The 19319-nt window shown below is 43.0% G+C and overlaps 1 protein-coding gene across 4 annotated transcripts; it reads right to left on the reverse strand.

The window, feature by feature from the left end:
* Positions 1-1940: 1940 nt before the first annotated feature.
* On the reverse strand, positions 1941-18025 carry mafgb (v-maf avian musculoaponeurotic fibrosarcoma oncogene homolog Gb). 4 transcript variants are annotated; one of them, XM_030052327.1, is made up of 3 exons: positions 17775-18025; positions 6180-6245; positions 1941-6041 (listed from the first exon to the last, which is right to left on the reverse strand). In XM_030052327.1, exons 2-3 carry the CDS (start codon positions 6213-6215, stop codon positions 5556-5558), a joined length of 522 nt encoding a protein of 173 aa, XP_029908187.1. In that variant the 5' UTR covers positions 6216-6245; positions 17775-18025; the 3' UTR covers positions 1941-5555. The 4 variants fall into 4 exon arrangements, with proteins under 4 accessions (XP_029908187.1, XP_029908179.1, XP_029908170.1 ...); XM_030052319.1 differs by lacking the exon at positions 17775-18025 and adding an exon at positions 17013-17514; XM_030052310.1 differs by lacking the exon at positions 17775-18025 and adding an exon at positions 6490-6559.
* Positions 18026-19319: the final 1294 nt, after the last annotated feature.

The raw sequence follows: 19319 nt of genomic DNA on the forward strand, positions 1-19319 counted from the left end.
ACATACATTATATACATCAATAAATTAAAAGATGCCTCGGACTGATGATGAAATAGTTAATTTTATGATTACCAATACATTGTCATCATCACTTACATATCTACAAATTACAAAAAAAGTACAATAATTTAGTTGGTGATAAATACTTACAAAGACTGTCACATTTTAAGTATTTTCCAATAGAAAGTACTGTGGTAGAATAATTTATTACACCCCATACAGAAATATTACAAAACACAGAATTTTCTATTACAAGTTCATTTCTGAATATGCCATATTCACACAAACTCACTACTTTTCTATAGCTTTAAACTGACCAATATATATTTTAGAGAGAACAAAAATATCCCAGCTCCCACGAGCAACCTTGCCATATGCTCACCAGTTGACACCACATGTGGTTTGATGACAAATAAATAAATAAAAACCAAGCAGGAGAGGAAAGCAAAACTGGGGGGAGATTGTTGAAGGAAAAGCAAAACAATGAAAACAGGTTAATCAGATGTGACACTGCAACACTGGGTTAAGATATTCCTTTGCAGAGTGTGTGACTGTGTTTGAGGAAGGGAGGGCAGCACAGAGAGAGAGAGAGAGAGAGAGAAGGATCCGCTTGTGAGGCAAAACAAACAACATTATTGATGAACACACCACACAAACGATCAAAGGAATCCTTGGTTCATTTACTTTCATTGATCGCCATCAGAGGTGGGTGAAAGGGCTTTTAGAGCCTGGTGGTGTGATTCACTAGACAGGAAAACAACTGAACGACTACATACTGATTGGCCAAGCGGCAAGATAAGGAGTTAATGATTTGCGTCTTCCAGAATACTCAAGCTTTTCGGATAAGGGCATGGCAGACTTTTAACTTCACTTCATTTCATATGCCACAAAGGTTTTTGTGAAAAGGGTGAGCAAAGTGGAGTAGGAAGCCCTCCTTTCTGCTTATGTAAAATATTTATGAGTGGCTATTTGGAGTTTAGGAGTGCATCCACGAGTTTGTGATGAAATGCCTTTTCATAAAGAGGACATGACCCCATATGATGACCTCTGTACCTAATATGACCACAGCTACACCAGCAAATAAGGTCAGTGTGTCTCACAGGCTCATAAGCAGTGGTATGAAAAGCTTCCAGGAAGCTCTGTCCAGATAAACATTAAAGGTCACTTTTGTTAGCTGACCACGTCTGCCAAGTGAGGATTAGAAGATGCCTCTGTAGGGGTCACCTCATGCGATCAGTGAGAGAAAGCAGCACCATAACACAAACTACACCTAATACACTGATGAAATGATTCAGTAAATGCCAAAGAGGACCGTGGAGTGGAAGCCACTCCCTCATATGGATGGAAAAAAAAAACCCAAAACAATAAACCACTTGACTGTGGAAGAAAATCTGATTTTGGAAGACAACAATCATGGGAGTTTAACTGGGGGCATCGCATGAAAGCTACAGTATGTTGCATCCTGTCTTCTCAGGTAAAAATGTAGAAAACAATGGTTACAGCATCATTTAGTCTTTTCACAATTAAATTCTTGAAATTACACTGGGAAAAGCAAGGTCAGTCACTCCACATTAGCCAGATTTAACAATAAGGGACTGGCATTTGATAACCAAAGATCGATCAATACAACACTCTGTATAAAAGCTATTGACCTCGTCACTTTACACTGTACCTGCACTTCTAACGCAGACAACTACCCAGTTTGCATAATTAGAGATGTCCATGTAACAACAGTCACCATGGTGAAATATGTATCTTCACTCAATATGCATCCTCTCCCAAACAAGGGCAGATTTTTAAAAAAATAAATAAATAAATAAAAAAACACAAACTGAATGAACACATATTTGGTACAACTGGACAGTGGCCCATACATTTCCATAAGCAAACAGGAGTTTGCTCTAGCATGACATAACCTACATTTCGCATGAGTTGTTTTGTTTTTTTTTCACTCTTTTTTTTTTTAACCACATGACCACATACCACAGGACTTGCCAGTCAAAAACAGGACAATAACATCATTAGAAAAGCAGATGTAAAGACTGACAGAAAGCAACAAAGTGGAAGAGAAAGAGATTACATGGAAAACTCCATCAAAACAATTTCACAGATCACCAATCAAAGAAAAGCATTCTGCCCATACAAAACAGGGTAAATCTTTTAAAACATATATCACATCACATACATAAATATACTATGTATGTGTGTGGTACCTATAGTTGCTTATAGCTAGATACCAGATGAGTGTATTCCAGTGTTTAGAGATAAAAGCGTTCCATCAGTCATTTTCACTTGACATTTCTGACACTTGTAGCTCTGTAGTTTCATGGTTGATTGAACCTGCAAATGGTTATCAGTGCAAGGGTTTTGTATTTTTATACCTCAAACCCACATCCCCATCATCCCCCTCCCGTTTGAATTTTAGATTAATATAAAGGTACAGATGAAGACGCGGCTTGCCAATCTGAATAACTGCACAGCAGTAGGCTAGCTAAACCTCTTTTTCTTCACAGTGGAAATTAGTAGTTCAGGTAAAAGGCTGTGAAAATGTAATGTTTTATCATTGTAAATTACATCTATTTCAGTGAATGACTCCTTCCAAATCAGGTTCCCCTTGGTTAACAAAACAATTTGAGGCCTTCACAAATTGGGTAAAACCTCACTCTTTTCACAGACAAGCCATGAAAATAGCAATGTCATAACAGAGGTGCTCTCTTCCACAAAACAGCACATATATTAGCAAAATGGTTTCACTTCCCTGGCATTTACAGAACAGTAGAAAAACAAAATACGATCAGCATTAAATATACATAGATAGAAAATGTACACAGAAAAAACAAAATATCCAAGTCACACACCACAAAAATAACTTCTTAAAGTTGCGAGGGTGATGCAGCCATGTCGGCTCATTATGTGAGTATTCCTTCACTGTCCTTTTAACCTTGCATGCCAAATGACCTGAACACGCAAATCATCTGGCTTGCAAGGTTATCCATCCCCATTTCCTTAACTAATAGGTCATTTTATCTGCAATAACGATCCTTGAATATTACAAAGAGCAAAATGAAGCACCAAAGCCCTATTCAGAAAATGTGCCTGATCACATAAATTTATCACATCTCAATTAAAATTTACAAATGATCAGTAAGTGCAGATTGCAGGTGGACAAATATATGATCTAACACATCTCCACTGCTGGAGCTGAATACTGGGGCAGGAAGGACAAAGATCTTATGAGAAAAGAGAAAAGAGTGCAGTTGTTGCCCATGGTGTCATCACCCACTTCGGCCTGAAATCAAACAAGGATTAACGTCACATCCATGAAATAGTGAACATTACAGTTACCTCATTGTATACCTACACAGCACACCACACGCTAGTCCACGGTTACACACACGTGCCTAGTCACTAGAGAGAAACAAAGCTATTGACTTCAATAGTTAAGCCACTTTTGGTACAATTGCAAAATAGAGAGAGCTATATCAAACAGATTTTGTTATACCTTTTTTACAGGTTGTTACAAACAATGCAAAGATAATTGTCTTTATAAAATTCCAGACTCTACCATACATAGACAAAGATCCTTTAGTATAGAACACCACATATTATAAGACTAGTTTTATGGTAAAGCTCATGGGAAATGACACCCATTTGTGTGACTGGAAATTCAGTCGATAATTTTTCATGTCTTTGCTTTTGACAGTTGAAATGTCATTGTCGATCGTATTTGCACAACAGGTGAGCTCTGTGGTTAAAAGCAAAAGAAATGCAACAGGTAAACCACTTTGATTTGAAGGAAAAATCTCTCTGTTGGTATAATAACCTAAGTCTCTGAGCCACAGGCTAATGAAATTCACAAACAAATGAACCAAATGAGTAATTTGGCTAAAACAGCTGATTCTGTCCAAGGGAAAAAAAAAAAAAAAAAGTAATGAGCTCCTGTTTTGCAAACTATTTTGTGTCCCTAAGTGTTTTGTTTCTAACTGCCAAGTCACATAAATGGGTGTTATTATAATCCTGATGGCTACTACACAGCTGTTACAACAATACACAGCAATAGCTAAATGCTGCCACAACCTGATTCCTGATTGGTCAGTGTATCCCATTAAGCACAGGTATGAGCACAAGTCAACAGACACCTGCTTTGAGTCTCCACCCTCCTTCCACAATTCCTCCTCATGTCCTCTTGATTTCTTGATGCATATCGCAGGAGACCAAGGCACTTGCCCATCCACAATTTCTTCAAAATACCTTGAGAGGAACTCAAGATAGAGAAGACAACTTCATCTTAATTCAGCCCTGGTGTTCAAATGACCGTTTCCCTGAAGATTCTCACGTACTAAGACAAGGTCAATGACTTGCATTCACTTCTATTCACTTTCAGATAAAGTACCATTCTGTGGTGTTGTTTTTTTCCTGTAAATATCAATTGCCTTTTTCCTCTTCCTGTAGAAGTATCTTGGAAGTATCTAATAACGGAAGCCAGTTGGAATTGAAAAACGGAAGGACAGAGAGGAGAAAGAGAGAGAGAGTTGGACAGAGAAAGTGAGAGACTGTATAAAAAAATACAGCTAACTAAATATAGCAATACCAAAACAAACACGCACCACAGAATTTCACAGAATTCCTGATATATAACAATTCACACACAGAGAATACACTTTGGACCTCATGTGAATGACAACACAGTACAAAACAGTAGAAATACAGTTACCACCATTGTGTAATATATATTTTCTATAGTATTTTTCTGAAAAAGTTATTCAGCTGTTCTTGGCTTGGTGGAGCAACATGGGACTTCTTTGTAGACCGTGAAATTTGTAGGTCACATGAAATCTGTTATATTCTTTTGGAATTTTTATGGTGCAATTATAACCAGGGTCCCAACATTTTTTTTCCACAAATCCAGTGACTTTTCCATGACTAATCCATCTCACTAATCTATACCATCCTTTCCAATAACAATGGATGCAATATTTTTGAAAACTGATTATTTTTGTTGGTGTAGCTGATTCAATGTCCCATGTCTTGGTTTGGCTGGGTCAAACTAACACTTCAGATGTAGTGTGCAACTGTGTAATTGGATCATTATTCACTAACAGATGCCTACATCTACTGGCAGTCTAACTTGACACCAAGCACTTGACTGAATTGGCAACTGTGAACAACATTGCATGATATTTGCTAATCTTTTTGGGGGCATTTACATTTTGTTAACCAATTTTCCCGGCCTGGAAAACATACTATTCCAATTCTATGACATTTCCAGGCCTTCTATGACCGTAGGAACCCTGTGTGTCTGTCCTGTGCTAAATGATCATGCGCTGACCAAGGGCTGCGTTCTAATAGTCTCAAGAATGTTCCTCTGCCTCCCTCCTTTCCTTTACCCGCACTGATGGGAGATAGGTTACAGCAACGTGCTAAGGCGATTTGATCATATCCGCCCAGCTGTTTTAAGTCAGTGCAGGTAGAGGAGAGGTGGCCAGCAGAGGGAGAGGATTACTCTGATGCAGCTGAACTCCGTCCTGATCCACCCACGTGTATCTGCCCCTCCTTCAAGACCGTGCATCTGTTTTTGACTTCACTATTGTAATCACGCTTGTCGCTGTTGCCACCTTCCCCGGTATGAGTGGCCCGATGACTGAAGACGCCACCCCTCCCCCTCCTCCTCCCCCCCCAGCCCTGACCCCAACCCCCACAGTCGGGCTCCGTGCCACAGTCCTAGCGAAGGTCTGTAATGCCTCGTACTTAGACCTCAGGGCATCCAGCTCAACGCGCATCGAAGCATTCTCATTGGCCAGTTTGTCCACCTCCTGCTGCAGCTGGGCCTTTTGCTTCTCCAGCTCCTCCTTCTGCGTGACGCGCTTTACGCGGCAGCTGGCAGCATAGCCACGGTTCTTGAGGGTGCGCCGCCGTTGTTTTAGTTGCAGGATCTCTTCTTTCGAGAGCCCTCGCAGGTGCTGATTCAGCTCCCGCACCGACATGGTAACCAGCTCGTCATCTGTCAGGCTGGTACCATTCTCCCCAGGCTCCCGCTTCACCTGAGGAAGAGGGAGGGAACAGGAGAGAAAGCATGCAATGTAGTACAATCCATTTTCCAAATCTATATATTTTCACAAGATGGGGGAAAAACATCTATTAGATCCTAGGAATTCAGTGTAAAAAGTGTGCACTCTTACCTTCAAGGCTTTATTTCCTTTATTAGTCGTCGTCATGCCACAAGAGCCTTGCTCTTCTGAACAGACCTGAGGAGATACATAAGGATTCAAAACATTAGCCACGCAGTTCAATCAAACAGAGAACTATTGAGCCTGAATAAGAAAAAAAAAACATCAGAGGGCCCAGAAAAGACCATTCAAGTTCTGCCCGGGGGCAATGAACAAACTACAAGCATCCCAAAAAAGGAGATCACCAAAATATTGAGGAACTTTAACTGTTCTTTGAGGCCACTTGAAAAGCTGTCTACATCCATTACAGATCAACACCAACCAGGGCCAGTGGAGACATATCAGGTCCCTTTCTGCTGTTCGTCGTGAGCATATTCTGATGCATCTGTATCGGACTGTGTGAGTGAAAGTGAGACACACACACACACACACCCCAACATTTCTTAGAATTTCCCTGACTTCCTGTTTCCTGGAGTTTATTCTAACAGTGCCCACTACTTTTGTGTTCTTAAATTCTTATTGGCTGGCTTCTGGCCAATAGGAACGAAATGAGTGTGAAAGAAGAGGAAGTGGTAGAATTAGTGGGAAGGAGTCCAGGGGAAAACCAACTGTTACAACCTACACACGCACACACGCACACACACACACACACACACACACACACACACACACACACAACACACAAACACACAAACACACACACACACACACACACACACACACACACACACACACACACACACACACACACACACACCTTACACAAAACCTTATGTGAAAACTGCAGAATATAGTTCAGATGTCAAGGACCTAAGGACATAAAGAACTAAAGACTTTGAACAGGGGCATATAATTGAATAAAAAAACAATTGTATATATAAAAAAAAACCTTTTGAAAAACATTGTTTGGGTATTCGTGCCAAAGCAGAAATAAGAGACAAAAGGATGAAGACACAAGAGCATGAATCAGAAGTCAACAAAGAGCAAGTCGGGAAGTGCAAGATGAGATCAGTCCTTAGAGTACACAGCACCGCAGATGAGCATCTCCACAAGCTCTCAATGAGATGCTTTGTATTGCGCACTGGTCTGGCTCTCATCTCTCAGATGTGTGTGTGTGTGTGTGTGTCTGTGTGTGTGTGGTCGATAAAGGGCAGCTATTGTTGCTGCTGCTGAGCGATCATCATGAGACCAGTCATGATGACTCAGCAGATTCCTGATCTCACTCACCTCCCTCTCCCTCCCCTCTCTCATCCCCCGCCAAGCGCATTTCTGCTGTCCCCTGTCAGTCTTCGTCTCCTTTTCTTGCCCCCCCCTCCTGATTTTTTTTACTCCACTTTGCCCCCCTCTTCATCCCTCCCACGTTTCTAAATTGTGAGGGACTATCCCAAAAATAGCTGCAGGCAAGAGAAAGGCTAAAGGGTACAAGAGGGTCAACGCTTGTCAACGAATAAAGGAGCAGACGTTCAGTATAAATCTGTTGTCCTAAAGATACAAAACCTGCTTTTCAGCCAAACCACCATCCCAAATGGATACTGCAGAGTTACAATTTCAGTTGTGAATATAAAATGCAGTTCAATCAATTAGTTGATTCAAGGCTGTGTTTTATGCATTTCACATAAAGGCCAGGTTGTAAATACGGAGGTTCAGAAAGATTCGAAAAAGTGACTGAGTAGGTTTATTTCAATCCCTGAAAAGTTGAGGATTGGAGTGAGGCTCTGTTTGGAGAAGTGATGACATGTAAGTGACATGAGGCAATATGCCACGTCTCCTTTCATTCTCATGAGGATGTTATTGTCTCTGCGAAAGGCACAGAAAAGCATGTGCCTGTGAGCCTCCCCCACAAAGCACCTCTATCTGTGTGCGAAGGTGTGCGTGTGTGAGCGCGCCACCACAAATTCTTCAGTTATAAATAGCAATAGATCAAAGAGAAACGTACACTACTACTAGCACACGTGTGCACGAGCACATGCACGCACAAACAAAGCATTTCAACATCCTCGGGCACAAAAGTCTATGTGAATTAAGGGAGATGTGTGAAAAGAGCAATACCAGACTATTCCTCAGATGCAGGGTGTAGTATAGAGTAGCTAAACAGCAACAGCTTAATCCAAAACAACATTTGACTCCAATAGGAACACACCTTCAAGCTTTCCTGAAAGGGTTACCATCAGTCAACTGTGAACCCAAAGGTCCTTCTCTCTGTGAATGTTTATACTGCCGCTGCATCTCAATAATCGAATGTTTTCCATGCTCGTGGACTAACTGTACTCTGCATTCTTCTGGGATGAAGCGTACCCTTCCTCAGCTGGAAGTGGATCATTGCAACAATAGATGGATCAAAGACGTGAGACAGAGGGTGGCTGGGGGGTGGGGGTGGGGAGAGAGAACAGAGGGGCAAGAAGGCGGTTCTTTTCCTGCCAGGCACCATCTTATTTCCCCTGTGCCCAAGACCCCATCCCCCCTCTGCCCCATCTCCATACAGACGAAAAGGATGCCGGGAAGTACATGTGCATGAACACACATGCACACACACATTCTCCTGCCACCATGCCAGTGGGGTGCATTACAACACAAATGCAAACTGGTCTATTGTAAATACATAAACATGGAAAAACAGCCATATTTGAACCACAGCACAAACATACAAATATGTCTTTAAAAATACAGTGAACATACCATACAAACATACACTAGCACCGCCAGGGATAGGGTTTGAGTCCAACGTGGGCCATTCATGCCATTCATAAAATTATATAACTTTTTACAATAGTTGTTTCAGATAAAAGAAGGTTGTTCCTATGCCAAAGTACTATGAATTTTATAGCTATAGAGGCAGTTGTTGTTGTTTTATTGTCTTTTTTTCCTTCTTCACGTTAATATTCTGCTTTGTTGTTCTTCAAAGCACACTGTATTGCATTTAAATGTATTGAATGGACTATACAAATAAAGTTTGATTTGGTTAAAGCCATCAGAAAACAACATTATTATCAGTATTGGCTGTATTATTACCAGTGGTAGTCATATTTCACAGTTAGCAGCACAATATATCAAGTTTCCTATTTCATCAAGGTCAAATTTTAACCTGACCTACACTGAAGCACAACACTGCAATAAACTAGTAGTGTTTGTGTGTGTGTGTGTGTGTGTGTGTGTGTGTACACAGTGAGCTCAGGCCATGAGTAAGTTAGACAGGTTAAGCATCATCTGCTGAGCAAAGGCATTGCCATTCATCATGCACACACATACACACACACATACAAACAAAACCCAGACAAACACACACACACACACACAGCTAAAGGTGTCCTTCCCATACCGATTGCGCGGTGGTCACTGCGGTGTGGTCAATGCCACAGCCACTGTTGCTACAACAGACAGCATTTTTGCTGTGGCAGGCTGTATTTTTATGGAGCAACTGAAAGAACGCTGACAACTCAAGAGCAGAGCTGCTTACTGTTACAGTGGAAAGACAACAAACACACACACACACACACACACACACACACACAGAGGACAGGACTCGGGGACAGAGGGATGCAGGAAGAGGTGAGGAGCTGTGGAGGAGATGGAGAAAATATAGAGGACAGAGGAGGAAAGAGAAGAAAAGGCAGGAGAATAGAGGGAGCGATGGAAGGGAGAGACAGAGGCGTTAGGATCGCAAGGTGAAGAGAGACTAGGTAGGAAAAGAAAAGGGGGGGTGGGGGGTGGGGGGTTGTAGGGGGACTGAAAGAATGCTGACGTCTCCAGAGCTGATTAGTGTTACAGCGGAGACATCACACCCACAGCCGAGAAAAACGCTGAGTATGGAGGGAGGAAGGGAGGAGGGGGCGAGGGGGGAAGCAAATGACAGGGGAGAAAGAAGAAGAGAAGAAAAAGAGAGAGGCTAGTGAGTAGCGAGGAAAGGAAGGAGGAGGAGGAGGAGGAGAGAAGGACAGAGGTGCGGAGGAGAAGGATGGAGGAACACCGATGAGGAGGAATAAGAAGGGAGGGAGGGCAGTAAAGGGAGGAAGAGGGGGTGGGAAAGTGTTTGGGCGAAAATGCATCCTCGACACATTTGTAAGAGCTTAGCTGTTGGGTACGGAGGAGGGAGGGGGGAGAAGGAGACAGAGAGGACCAGAGAGGGAGAGGGGGATTGGGGTCGAGGAGGAGAGCGGGAAAAAAAAAAAACGTGAACTCAGCAACGACCACAGCTAAAACCTCCAATTAGAAAAGTTCTGAAGTTGATCCGACGCAATAAAACTGCTTGCCTCTCTCCTCTCCTCTCCCTCTTCCTAACACACACATACACAGGAAAAGGTGCACATCCCGTTGCGTTGGCAAATCAAATCCCGGTGAAAGCACGAGAAAGTGAGTAACATTGTGCCGAAATAGTGCCGAGGAGGAGTCACATAGGTGAGCACAATGATCATAGCGCTTATAGAGACAGATTAAAGAGCATAGGAAATGGCAGAAGACATATAACGTGGTTCCATTCACTTTATCTACCGCCAAGGAACAGGATGATGAAGTCTGTGAGTGTGTGTGTGCGTGTGTGTTCCTGATTTCATACAGAGCTCTAATCAATCTTGTTTGAGAGTGAACCTTTTGCTCTGGCCACGGCCACTTCACAGGGAGGAATTTCGACGAAAGAGACTTACTACTCCATGGCTTGTGCATGATAAACATGCACAATACATGCACACACAGACAATAAATAACCAGAGTAGGCGCTTCACAACGAGCCGCGGGCTGCTGTGTGTGGGCGTACACGAGCATAAACAAGACGGCATATAGAGATGATCAAGAATAGAACTTCTTAAGAGCCACAAGTCATTTGTGATGCAGTGGCAAGTCCATCTTTATTGAATAATCCTCCTACCACAACAGTCTAAACGGCTGTCTTAGACTGTGCCTCCTCCCTTCAGTAGCTCTCTGAGCAATAATGTAGAAAACAAAGGGTGGCAGTATATTGAGGCAGGCAGGGGAGGGTGAAGACACACAGAGAGGACATGATGGAAAGAGACAAAGAGACAGAATGAAACATATAGGGAAGCAAGAATTAAAACCTTGGTGTGCCACAAAACTCAATTTCTGGCTCCAGCCTTCCTCGCCCGCCTGTGTGAAAACAGGGGAGCAGGGCTCATTGATCTAGTGTGGGCCAGGGGTGTTGAGGGAGCTGGTAAATAATTAACAGTGAGCACTGTGTGGTGGCTAATTGAGAATTAGGAATCAGATCAGCGATAATGGCAACCTGAGTTAGAGAGGGAACAGGCTCACAGCAGAGATATGGGGCCATGGAGCGAGAGACAAGAGACAGAGAGGAAGGGGTTGGGGAGGGGTGCAAGAGAAAGAAGACACGAGTTTGAGCTCTCTGTGTGGAGGACGAGTAGGAAGCTATTAACTAGAAGGTATGCAGAGCGTGAAATAAGCATGATAACACAGACAGAGCAAGAGGGGAGGAGAGGAGCTGGAGAAAACACAGGGAAAATGAAGGCACAGAGTTGAGGAAGAAAGAAGAATGAGCGACTCTGGTCTGCTGATACACAATACATGCAATATATGTGTGTGTGTGTGTGTGTGTGTGTGTTTGTGTGTGTGTGTGTGTATGTGTGTGTATGTATGTATGTATGTATACGTGTGTGCGTGTGTGTATGTGTAGTAAAACAAAGATGGAAGTGATCACTTTCACACTTTCCTCTGAGAGTTCAAAAAGGCTATTGTGTGCACACTGTTTTAAGTGTGTGCGAGACGGTGTTTGTGTGCGAGTGTTATTAAAGGCGAGAAAAAGTCCTGGCGTCGACACGTTTTTCCCATTCCAGGTAGTAAGTCGGAGTGTGATGACAAATTTCCCAACACAAGCAAAAAAAAATGCACTGTCAGGCAATTGAGCACTGGCTCCCTTTTTTTTATTTTGTATTTCGTAAGGGCTTTTTGGAGAGGAGAGAAACCTTGTAGGTTAATTTGGTTCTCTCCTTTTGTGTGTGTATGTGTGTGTGTGTGTGTGTGTGTGTGTGTATGTGTGTGTGTGTGTGTGAATAACTGAAACAGACAGCTGCAAGGGAGACAGCGATAAGTTAAACGACATGCTAGTTTATTTCCCCTAGACACTGTACACTGTTATATCCCAGGTCAGCATAAAAATTCTAAAATCCTGAAGAAAAAAAAAAACAACCAGAGAGAGAGGAAAACTTGTTCCGAGTTTCTGTACGGCAGCAAAATAAGTACAATATGATTCTATAGGGATGCATTCATTATTATCACTTGTATCATGAGGACACATAATCAAAAATGTCTTGCAATTGATGCTAAGCATTTTTAGAACGAACAAAAAATATCTAAACTGTTTGTAGGCCTAACATGGTAAAGAGAAACTACTGAGAAGTGAATGAGGGGTGTGTGAAGCCAGTTGTTTGACACAGGAACATCACAGGTGACTATTTTAAGGCTTTGCATTTTTTGGCCATGCGGCTCGCACAAAACAGTGTTCCATGGTAGTGGTCCATCCCTTTTCCTTTCAGCAACTTTGTCCCTGAGGGAGAGACAAAAACAGAAGGGTTGTGTGCGAGTGTGCTCTTGGGTTTATGCTTATAACAAGAAAAAAGTTCCTATCTGGCAGAGAGATTTCAGTTGTAAAGAGCAGAGAAAAAAAACAGAGAAATAACAGGGTCGACTCACGCAGCATTACAGGAAACACAAAAACCAGCCCTCACACTCTCCTAGACTGTAATCGGTGCTTCTTTGAGATGCGGGCTTAATCCTTTAAACAAAATGCCTCCAGAGGGCAACAAGTCTTTTTTTTTTTTGTAATTTTATGGAATGTGTTTGGGTAGAAGTACTGTAAAGACGCACCTGTTTTGTTTCAGAAGAGTTAGGTGTGAGTGTTAGAGCTAAGACAGGAAAACAAATGGCTTGGTGATGAACTACATGGAAAAGGTTTCATGCTACAGGTGGAGGGAAAGGGTGTATGCTACATTTGGGAGGGGACACACACAGTCTTGTTATGTTTGGCGTCTCCTGTTCCCTTCTCTTTGCTTCTTGCATTGATCCCTGGTGATTTTATTAATACAGTTCAGAAATTCATACCACAATTCTGGGATCGTCACACTGCAGTTAAAAAATGCGGCAAGTTGGCGCATAGAGATGATGCAACTGGAAGACAACCTCTGGTACAGATTTTCCTGTTACCGGCTTTGCATCTCTGTATCTACAAACCATACTCAATATTTCAACACAGCAGACAGAACTAAAACACTTCTATGGACATCTATGAACTATATTTGTCTGTGTGTGTGTGTGTGTGTGTTTGCACGTGTGGGAAAGAGTAGTCTCCTTTTACTTGAGCCGTGCTCTAATCTAGACTTCTCAAAGAGCACCAAAATAAACCCTCACAGTCTGCCTATGTCCTCAGGGGTAAAACATGAGAGTTTGACCTCAAGAGTACTGATCAGAGAGAGATTGATAAGAAAAGCAGCTTTGTAATACTGGTTATTGTGTGCTGGAAAACTCCACAACAGCCAGGCAAAGTTAAATCCTGACAGTAATTTGAGCCACTTAAACTGAACTTAGACTTATTGTCCATTTCCTAATTCCACTGACTTTCTTTTTTTCCTGTGTGTTGCAAGGGGGATTTATCTATATTTGATAATTTCTCAGTTCTCAGAGAGGTTATGTAAATAAGGAGTCAGAAATTTTAGGGGAAAAAAATATGCCGAGACACACACACACAGACACACACAGACACAAAAACACAAGGACACACACACACACACACACACACACGCACAGAAAGCGGAAAAACAGTGGAGCACAGCAATGATTATGCACCAGATCTGCTTACACCATATTTCATCATTACTGTAGAGAAAAACACTCAACTATTGATCTGCCCCACTGCTTCCCTTTCTCTCTCTCTCTCTTTCTATCTCTCTCACCCGCTCTCTGATCCAAGTCTTTTATTTCTTCTCTTATTCCTTCACCTGACCCTCCACTTCTTTCTTTGATCCTTCTCCCTCTCCCTCTCTTGCTTTCCTTCTCTCTCTCTTCCCCTCTTTCTCGCAAATTTGCTGGCATAACATAGACTTTTATGAAACACATCCCAGTAGTAAACAAGATCATAAGTACACACAGACGCTACTTAAAAATTCTCTCCCAAACACAAACCTCTTGCGCGCACACACCCACATAAACAAGCACGCACACATCACATACACTTCTCTCAAAATAAAAAGTAAACAAAGTTGGTTTTTTTTTTTTTTTTTTTTTTTTTTGATAAGTTGCAAAAACAGGCAGCGCTAATCGATAACACGCAACTGAGTGGAGTCCTTGCTTCCCAGAGAGTAAACACCTGCCTCAGCTCGGTAGCCCCCTTCCCATCCATCATACCTGGCACACCTAGAAGAGGTTTTACACAGTGTTTCATCAACTTGACCCTTGTACGTGCACACAACCAAATACATGCACCTCTTTGATGTGGTAGGATAGTGTGAGCTTACACTTATTAGCTGTGACTTCTTCTTGAGGAGAGAAAATTAATTTGAAGGCAGACTTTGCAAGGACTTGGAGAACAATCAACTGTCACCAGCACAAATTGCAAAATGTCACTGAACTGTTGGTAAAAATCACTTCCCATTGCTACACCTCCTTCCTACATCTTGCATTCACATGCAGGTACACCCAGGCACGCACACACACAAACGTGTTATTTTTTAACCTTGGTGCTCAGCCTGCTTTGACACACACACACACACACACACACACACACATACACACACACACACACAACCACCCTGGGGCTACTCTAGATCTTTGCATCTTGTAGGTGGGTTTTATATCTCCTGCTCTCTCTTCACTATCTTGCACACACACATACGACAAGGCAAAAGAAACTAGCTGTGGTAAGTAACAAGTGAAAACGCCATCTGTCAAGCGAGAGCGCATTTGCTTCGCCTCAGCATTTTCAGGGGAATGCCTTGAAGACAAAAAGGTCCTTGTTCTCAATCTCTCCACAAATCCCATCTCTCATTCTTCTCCCTCTTCCTTCATCCCTTGCTCTGCGCCTTGCCGCTCCGCCACCATCAGCAAAGTTGCACACATAAGCATTGGTCAGCGTTCAATTACCGTGAACACCAGGGAAGGGATGGGGAAGTACTTGACAGAGAAATGCACTTCAAGCACTGATTAAATACTGATACTGAGTATAAAAAGCTTAGCCCCTAGGTTGTGTGTGTGTGCTCTGAGAAAAAGAATTGGGAAAAGGGGTGTGTGTGTGTGTGTGTGTGTGTGTGTGTGTGCGTGTGTGAGAAGGAGAGAGAGAGAGAGAAAGAAAGAAAGAGAAAGAGGGGCTGGGAGGGGGGGTGCTCTTCTCTCCAATACTGATACAACTGTTTCATCATTATGACCCTCTATTACAGTACTTGCCAACTTGCTTACTACATACTTTTGATACACTCCGTAGAGTGCTGACTCTAACTAAAGCTGCTGATATGGAGTCATTAGGGGGTGAAGTTTCTGTTTTTCTTGAGCCCATAGAGCTTCCCTATTACTCTTTGGTGTTTTAAAGAGGTGCAGTGCTCATCCATGTTGGTACCAGGCTTCAGATAATGGCCCGTCTAAAAAAGATCAATCAAAGGGCACACCGTTACAACCTATGTCTTTCACTTAAGTAAACAATGTTCTTTTTATAGCACATGTATCTCCATGCCAGCAGTCAACTCTCAACATTAACTGCCATGGGTAGTTAATCTCCCTGTAATTACAAACAAAAATAATAAAAATTGTATGCTTACATTGAAGGGGTTTGTACTGATTCTATGTTGGCAGTATGATTTTTTTGTATACAAGGTTTTCAAAGTGAAAGCAGATGAGTACAGTCATTATAGATATCCAAGGCAGTCAACACCGCTGCTAGACTGTTGATGAAAGTGAAAACATTTTTATTAAGTTATACAGGCTTTCCTGTGAAGTTGAGGGGGGATAAAGGTTAGGTTACTACATAATTTACAGCCTGATATTTATCACCATGGGCGAACTTGAAATGCATGTGTGCACATTTTTGATTCTCTTTTTCAGCTTTAGCCTTTCAACTCACTTTCGAAATCTATTAGAATGGAGGTGTGAGAATGCATAGCCTGGTTAAAACAGCCGCTGAGGGGGGAAAAAAAGAAAAAAGAAAAGAGAACAAATACAGCCTGGTTGGATTCTTGTCTTCTCATTGCTCACGTAGTGCCCTAGTTATTCCATAAACGTGTCAACATCCACCACATTACTAGGCCTATTTATTTCAAAGCCAAGCCCCCAATAAACCGAGCCCCTCGCCTCGCGCCAGACCTTTGTCCGCCTGCCGCCGGTGCCATGTTGCCATGGCTCCCTTCATGCCTCCGCTCTGCTCGCGCAAACGTCGAGAAATAGAGCGTTGTGATGAATCAGCATCTCTGCCGTTGAGCCCAGTCACAGTACAACCAAGTCTCAGTCCCCGAAAGAGACAAAAATGTATGTTTACACTGACAATAAAGTCAATTAATCGCCCGGCTGGGGGACCTGCTGATAATAATAGCCCTCTGAACTGCAGGCCTGTTGGAAGAACCCCATTTGACACAAAGCAAATGTCATGAAATAGTCGCTCAAGCAGAGTCACCGCTGCCCTCTCTCAGTTATCCGCGAGGCTATGGCTATTAGATAACGTTAGCTAATGTTGACATTTGCTTATAATTGTCGTCGCCGGGGCAATTTAATCACAGATTTAGTTTTGTCACAGCACAAGTGAGCAAGCGAGTGGAAGCGGTGTCATGTCATAGTGTGTAAAATCGTCTCCGTTAAAAAAAAAACAAAAACAATGAGCAATAAAAAAATACTGTTGTCGGGTCTTACCTGTTCAAGAAGCAGCAAACGAAGTCGACTTGTCAACGGTCGCGTCTCGGCTTCAGTTTAAATGTCCAACCCCGCTGCTGTTGGTGTTCGCCGCCGTTTCAGCACCTCGGACACCGGGAATAGCTATGTGTTGTTACCGGGGTTTATACGAGCTCTCTGCCGCTATAAGTTGTCTCTACGCCCGCGTTACTCGACGGCTCACCGGCTACTTTCACCTTTCAAAATATCTAGCCGTTTATTAGCCTCAAAACATGGGGAATCCCCGGCCATATCAACAGCCCACTTTGCTCTCGAACTCTACGCGAGCTGCTCCCGGTAATTCCGACACATGGCTTCTTTTTTTAAAGCGTGACAACAGCACGTAACGGCAACCCTCCCCTTTGTCTGTGCGCTTATGAAATCTCCGGTTGGTCGTTTCGGCGTGGTTGTACAAGCGACCGACGGCTCTCAGATAGACGAGCATGTACAGGCTGATCGTGATGATTCAGCACTAGGAGAGCTGGAGCCCTTTAAACGCTGCGGCGCGTCGAGTACTGCGCCGCGGTGGCTCGACGCCGCTAGTCCGGCTGTGAGGCGGTCCGCGCAGCGGCAGCGGCAGCGACCCGCCGCGCACCGGGACGAGCGGCGAGATAAGCGCACCACGCACTCGGCGGCGATAACGGCGTGGCTGTGGCGTGCACACTCAGCAAAACAACATTTCTATATTCAGCACTTCTCATCGAGCTGCTTTTTCTTAGTTTCATATCGACAAAAGTAACTCACCAGAAGTCAAATGGCACCTCGGACCGCCGCACCTTCTGAGGTCTTATTAGCCGTAGGATGGGTCGACCCGTGTTGAGACCCGACAGCTGAGAAATATTTTTTTCCGCTCACGCCTTCTCGCTGATCCCCAGATCTATCCACTCCTTTCTCGCTTGTTTTAGTCTGTGCTCGGAGGCGCCAGACGTCAAATGATGTTTGGATCACATGGTTTCATTCATGAAGGATCTACGCAACTCGTATTTAAAGAGACATGAGACACTACCACACTGATTGATTGTTCATTGCTTGTTAACAGTCAATGTGGAAAAGTGTGGGACGCCCTCCCTCCCTCCTTGCAAATTTCTGAAGTTGATGTAGGCTACTGTGCTGAGAGAGTTGTAGCCGAACAAAAACATTTGAACTGGGATTTCCTGTGAGCCTGTGATGCTGTGAACGTAATGACACATGGACGGGGCTGTAAAAATCGGAAATACACCTAATTAACTTTATATTTGTTTAGCTTGATGTAGTTTATCCTAACCGCCATACAATAACAGTGAGAAGTTTATAATCAGCCTCAAGGCAGACATTTAACCCAGTTTAGTGGTTTCATATTACCAACATATATGTTAAAACTTGCTTTAACATATCCTACATTTTACTTTGCTTTATCTTGTCTTACATTGATACAGAGCGAAATCTGCATTTTAAAACAATGTTCTAGGATATTTGTAATGTGACTATTTCCCTTTAAGGCAAGAAACCAACCAAAATACCGCATTACTTGTAAAAGTAACTTCCTTTTGGCCTTTTGTCAACTGTCTGCACGTTGATGTGCTTTTGATAAAAATGCGATTTTACTGAGAGAGGGATCAAAATGCATGCAGCAATTCAAAACCCATTGTCTACAGGCTATTGGGGGTGGGGGTAAACCTAAATGGTGTAGAGAGCAATTTTCAAGAGGTATTACCCCTCTGCTGAGGAGCCGTCTAGGGCGCAGTTGGGTTCACGTTATTCCCTACTGTGCTAAACTCAGGTGGGAGTGAAGTGGTATGTCCACACTAGGAGGATATACCCAGACAGGCTTCAGGACACTAGGTCTGTATTTCTATGTATGTGTGTCTGTCCAGGCTGTGAGGACAGAGGGCACAACACTGACATTGAGGAAATCTCCAGACCTGCACACACGTTGGCATAAAAGGGAAGCCCATACTGCAGACTCACTGACTGTGTGGTAACTGTCAGAGCTTCCCCTTTCTGCGGCCGTTTCACCAGACAGCTGCACTGTGCAGATACTGTATCAGCAGTGAGATCACAGCAAGCGTCGGTCTGACACACACACACACACACACACACACACACACACACACACATAGAGGAAGGCATAGGGACACGGAAGATTGCGCAGATTCTCATATTGCAGGTAGTCTCTCTAAAGTTTTCCATTTTAGAGAGGATTAAGGTGAACTGTTTGATGGTGGTGATGGGGGGAGGAGGAGAGAGAGAGAGAAGAGAGACTTACAAGCCTTACATCTATTCAATCAGCTTGGTTTCTGGCACTCCTCC

Source organism: Myripristis murdjan, chromosome 1, assembly GCF_902150065.1.
Source record: "Myripristis murdjan chromosome 1, fMyrMur1.1, whole genome shotgun sequence".
Lineage (NCBI taxonomy): Eukaryota > Metazoa > Chordata > Actinopteri > Holocentriformes > Holocentridae > Myripristis > Myripristis murdjan.

Bases quoted from the DNA above. Each gene is read 5' to 3' on its own strand.
- mafgb (XM_030052310.1), bottom strand. From the start codon at position 6,552: ATGCATCAGAATATGCTCACGACGAACAGCAGAAAGGGACCTGATATG. The intron at 6,246-6,489 runs GTTGGTGTTGAT...GTATCTCCTCAG, and splicing joins ATATGTCTCCACTGGCCCTG to GTCTGTTCAGAAGAGCAAGG. The intron at 6,042-6,179 runs GTAAGAGTGCAC...CCTCTTCCTCAG, and splicing joins AAGGAAATAAAGCCTTGAAG to GTGAAGCGGGAGCCTGGGGA.